The sequence below is a fragment of the Apteryx rowi genome, unplaced genomic scaffold (assembly GCF_003343035.1).
Source record: "Apteryx rowi isolate R43461 unplaced genomic scaffold, aptRow1 scaffold_1177, whole genome shotgun sequence".
Taxonomy (NCBI): domain Eukaryota; kingdom Metazoa; phylum Chordata; class Aves; order Apterygiformes; family Apterygidae; genus Apteryx; species Apteryx rowi.
The window spans coordinates 40833-45967 of record NW_020447394.1 but is presented as its reverse complement, the minus strand read 5'-3'; the positions used below and the strand labels follow the sequence as shown (position 1 = coordinate 45967).

Sequence of the window (5135 nt, the reverse complement as noted above, 5' to 3'; positions counted from 1 at the left end):
GCCGGGGGTCCTCGGCGCGGCGGGCGGGGCGCGGCGCTGCGTACGTTATTAGCATAGCACCGCCCCCGCCCGCCCCCTCGAGCGCGAGCCGCTCGCGATTGGCCGCGCCGCGCGCCGCGGGGCGGGGATATGCAAACGAGGCGGCGGGGGCCGGCCTATAGGTGGCCACCGCGTTCGCCTGATCCGGGGGTGGAGTCGGAGGGGGTGCCGGGAGCTTGGCCCCGCCCACCTTCCGTGACGTCACCGACCGCTGCACGTGACGTCACACCAGGACATCACCCTTCAGAGCCTGTTTGGGGCTCGGTATCACCCAGCTGATGTCACCTGTGACCTCATCAGAGCAGCAGGGCCACGTGCAGTGAGGTCAGCGGGCCCGCACGCAGCATGGCACCCCCTTGGAGCCGGGCTGGGGTGCAGGCCTGCTCCGTGACGTCACCCACCAATGACATCACCGCGGGCGCACCCATCCTGCAACCTCACCCCGCTCCAGTGCCGTCAGGCCCCTGGATGCCCCTGGCCCCCGAGGGGCCGGCGGGTGCCGTGCGCCACGGCCCGGCACCAGCTCCAGCTCCGGCTCCAGCTCCAGCCCCAGCGCAGGGCCAGGCCGGGGCAGGGACGCCTGGTGCTGCGCGCGACCCCGGGGCCACGGCCGGGCATTGCTCCGGCGGCGCTGGCAGCGGGCGCTGTCACCCGTCGGCCGCGGCCCTGGACCGAGGTGACGTGGGGCGGCCGCGCCATGTGGGCTGAGACGGYGGGGCAGGCCCGGCGCGGGCGCAGGGCCGGGACCCCTCCGGCAGCCCGGCCRAGCGGAGCAGGGCTTTCAGCGGCATCTCCGGGCGGGCTGCGCACGCTGCTGCCCGGGGACGTCCCCCCCTCCCCTGCACCGGCGGCGTGACGTCCCCTGCAGCCACCAGACACACACACGGGAGCACGATCGGCCCTTTCAGCAGGGCCCTGTGGCGCCCGGCCGCCACACGGCCACTGTTTATTGCCCTGCAGCCTAGAAAGAGGCTCTTAAAAAACAGTGAACGACACCCCCTCACCCTGGTAACGGGCTGCTCCGGAGCCCCGGCAGCCCCCACCCGCATCCCCGGCTGCGTTTAACTGTGCGGCACCAGCCCTGGCTGCTGGCCGCGCTCATAYGGCAGCAGAGGACGGTTCCTTGCTTGGAGCCTGCCTGGAGACAGGAGCRCGGAGCTGTTTGCCCAAGGTCACAGATAGCGGCAGGAGCAGTGGGAACCTAGGAGTCCTGGCCCCCAGCAGCCGCTGAAACGCTCCTGTTAGGAACCTGGCGTTGGGGCAGGGCTCCAGCCCCCCGGGGCCCAGGAGTCCTCCCCCGAGGACGCCCCGTTGGAGAGCTGGAGCGGGCGGTGGGAGTCCCGGCTGCTCGTCCCCGCTGAGCTCCCTGCCGACCCTCCCAGCGCCACGGTTACAGTGGATGGACAGTAAAATAAATAGGACAAGAAAGCACCAGAGTAGCAGAGGTGTCTGCGCCCAGCTCCAGAGCCGCAGTCTTCCTCGGGGCACGTCGGTCCATCTCCTTCGGGAGGGAGCAGGGAAATGGGCACAGACAAGGTGAACTGAAGAGGTAGGAGACGTCCTTCCTCCCCGACGGCTACGAGCGTCGGCTACGGACGAAGCTCGCGTCGCGCTGTCCACCCCGGGGACGGCTCGTGTCTCCAGGCAGGTCCTGCGACGCCCCTCGGGCGCTGCTGGCAGCGGGGGGACGGTCAGGGAGGTTTTGGTCCAGTCGGTCCGAGGCAGCGAGGGGCGTCCGTGTCACAGCTCGTCGTGAGGGATGTGGAGCGCGTGGTCGCACAGGTCTGCGGCGACAAAGGCCGGGCGCTCTCAGGACTGGCCCCAGCAGAGYCCGGCTACCAGCCCCAGCCCGGGAGAGGAGAGATCCCAGTCCCAGCTCACGGGCCACGTGCTGGGCTGCGATGGCTCCAGGAGGGCCGGGGTGTATCCAGCCCCCAGGACCAAGTCGCAACGGGGGAGCCTGTCCCCARCCACAGCCCTGCAGCGACAGCGCTGCCCAGCGCCTGACGGCAGCCAAGGGCCAAGGGAGAAGYCATGTGCAGAGCGGCTGGGCTGGGCAGGGCCAGGGAGCAGCCGGCACAGCCGTGACCCGCGCRAGGGGACATCCGCGTCCCCCTCTCGCTTTGTTCTGTGGTTAATGAGAAACACGGCTGTTTGGACAGAGCTGTCAGCCCGGCTTTTCACCTGGAACTGCCAGCCAGAGCAGCACGACRGACCTGCTCCAGCTTCAAGGTAGGCAGCAGGCTGGCCACGCGCACCTGGCTGGGGAGGCTGAGCTGGAAACAGCTGCCGGTGGCACGTGAACACGGTGCCCCCAGAACAGGACCCTCCTTGGACAGGAGGGTTTTGCTCTCCACCTGTGTGGAGGTACAGGAGGGACCTGCCCAGCCCTACAGCCTCTGCGCAGGTACCAAACGTGAACCACGTTCATTAATAGGAAAGCACAAAGGTCACAGCGTGCCCTGAGCCCTCTGTTTGCCAGCTAGAAATAGCTCTGCGGGAAGGGAAATGCCCTGGGGCAGCAGCCGGCAACTGGCTGCGAAAGGAGCCCTGGGCCCGAGCAGCCAATGGAGCCGCAGGCGTGGAGGCCTGGGGGGCAGCTGCCGTCCTGGCTCCGTCCCAGAGCACGTGGGCCTGGCCGGGGCCGAGCATCCAAAAAAAGCTGCAGGCAGGTCAAAGAGGCATCGGGACCCGGGCTCTGGGCAGGCGGCACAGGCAGCCGGGGCCTCGCACGCAGGCACCAGGCTCCCAGCCCGGTGACGGGGCTGCTCTGTGGGTCCGAGGGCTGGATCCCAGCCCTTCCCCGCTGCGATTTCAGTGGAGACCTGCACACCCRGCTGCTCCTTGCCACGTGCTCCTGGATCTTTGGGCCACAGGCGGTATTTCCTGACTTGGTTTCCAGAAAATTCCAAAGATAAGGAGAAAAGGGGCCTGGCTGGCAGCAACGGGAGCAGAAAGCCTGGAGTGCGAGCCTTAGGGAAGGGGCAGTGCTGTCACCCCCCTCCGCAGCCCAGGCAGGGGGGTGCCCAGAGATGACTCCAAGCAGCCAGAAGCATTTCCTACCCTCAGGGCTCTGCTGCCTTGCGAGGGACGGATGGACAGACAGCAGGTGAGCCCCCTCCCCAGGATGCCCCAGCCCAGCTCACCTGTCCGCTTGCTGCAGAGCCGGTCCTTGACATTCTCAGCCTCGTGAGAGAGGAATTCGATGAGTTCATCCTCATACTCCTCGGCAATGCTCTCGCACTGCAACAGGAGCCCCGTGTCGGTCACCCGGCTGCCTTCGCGCCAGCAGCCATGTGGGGCCAGGCAAAGCTGACCAGCACCCAGGGGAACCCAGAGCCAGGCCCTGCMCCCAGCCAGGGAGCAGCCTCCCTCTCCTCCCAGCCCCAGGAAGGATCAGGGGAAGTGGCCAGGAGCTGCCAGTGGGACTGGTTACTTCATCCCAGAAGGGCTGTGGCTGCCAAATCCAGCGGACCTGGTCACCTAAAGCCTCCCCAGAGCCCCAACAGACACTGCACAGGACACACTCCCTGCACACACCGCAAACTTCAGACTAGAAGCCACATCTCCATCAATTTTGACCCCGGAGAGGTCCATCTTGGTCCCATCGTGGGAGATCACGCGGACGTAAGTCTTGCGATGTGTGGACGGATCCACTTTCTCCCCGTATTCCTTCATCTTCTCGCACACCCGCTCCAGTAACTCTGTCAGATGCGCCTCAGACCGGGCATAGGGCACCTGCRGCACGAGCATGAGATCAGCGGGAAACACTAGTCCAACCCCTCCCTGATCTCYGCCAGAGTCTTTATCACGCAGTTGCTATTCCAGGTCAGGCCCTGCTCGCAGCCAACCCCCTCTCCTCCTGTAGCCTCGGCCTGAAGCGCCCCTGGAGCTGGARGCAGGCCCCAGCTGGGAGACGTCTCACCTCCACAACTGACTGGCTGCCGTCGGGGTTGATCCGAAATGAGCCCATCTGGATGGTTTTCTTAGGGTCGACCTGGGCAATCTCCCACTCCAGCTCATCCACCAAGGCCCGGCATGCTRAAAAGGATGGAAAAGTTAATGGCTTAAAGTGCTAAAGACAATTAACCAACCCCGAACTTTAACTGAGGTGAACCCACAACACCAACAGACCCTGTGGCTGTTCAGATCTGCTGGAAAGAACTGGAATTGCTAAAAGACAGTGAGGACTGCAGGGGGACAAGCAGGARTCAGTGCTCAGCAGGGACATCCCGACACCGTGCTGCAAAACAGACCATCGAGGAGTCTGACAAGCTCTTTCAGGGGCCATATGCATGGCCCACCGCAGGCTATGCACAGACCAGCAGCACGCGCCGAGCAGTCCCAACCACCACCCTGGGCCCCGTGGTCCCCCTGCGGCCGCACAGCCATCCCACCGTCGCACCTCCGCAGTGGAGGTCCTGGCTCCTCCGGGCGCTGGCAGCGGGCAGCAGCAAGGCCAGGGCCGCAGCCAGGCAGAGCGCAGGCGGGATCCAGCCCCTCATCCTCACGGCACCGGCTGCAGGGCAACCTGCAGGCACAGGGGGGGCTTCAGCCACGGCGGCCCCCCAGCCCCTGCACCCAAGTCCCTCCAGCTTCCCCGGGATCCCTGTACAGCCCCATCCTCTATAGGGCCCTGATCAGACACTCCCAGAACTCCTATAGGGACCCGTCCATACCCAGAATCCTCTATAGGCCTCCATCCACTATAGGACCTTGTCTACAGCACCCCCTCCAAGTCCCATTCCCCCTATATGGCCTTGTCCATGGCATGGCCTCCCTGATCCCTACAGGATCCTCTCCCTATARGACCTTGTCCCTACTCCCAAGCCCCTATAGAACATTATCCTTGCTCCAGACCCCTATAGAGCTCCATTCTCTATAGCGCCCGCTCACATCCCCCAAACCCGTACCCTATATGGCCCTGTCCATAGCTTTGCCCCCCTCCTTGATCTGCACAAGGTCCCCTCCCCTATAGGGTCCGGTCTATAGCAATTCCCCCGCCCCACAGGCCCCCGCCCTTGTCCCTGAACCCCTACAGACCCCCCTCTCCTACAGGGCCCTGTCCGCAGCCCCCTCCCCCATAGGACCGCAGT

The 5135-nt window shown here is 65.5% G+C and overlaps 1 protein-coding gene across 1 annotated transcript in view; it reads right to left on the bottom strand.

The window, feature by feature from the left end:
* Positions 1–936: 936 nt before the first annotated feature.
* Positions 937–5135, bottom strand: part of CNPY2 (canopy FGF signaling regulator 2) — a 4757-nt gene continuing 558 nt past the window's right edge. The window contains exons 2-6 of the mRNA XM_026083113.1: positions 4445–4570; positions 3965–4080; positions 3580–3777; positions 3186–3282; positions 937–1823 (exon numbers count right to left, since the gene is read on the bottom strand). Of these exons, the coding sequence (XP_025938898.1) occupies positions 1780–1823; positions 3186–3282; positions 3580–3777; positions 3965–4080; positions 4445–4544 (555 nt within the window). The 5' untranslated portion in view covers positions 4545–4570 and the 3' untranslated portion in view covers positions 937–1779. The remainder of the gene's footprint in view (positions 1824–3185; positions 3283–3579; positions 3778–3964; positions 4081–4444; positions 4571–5135) is intronic.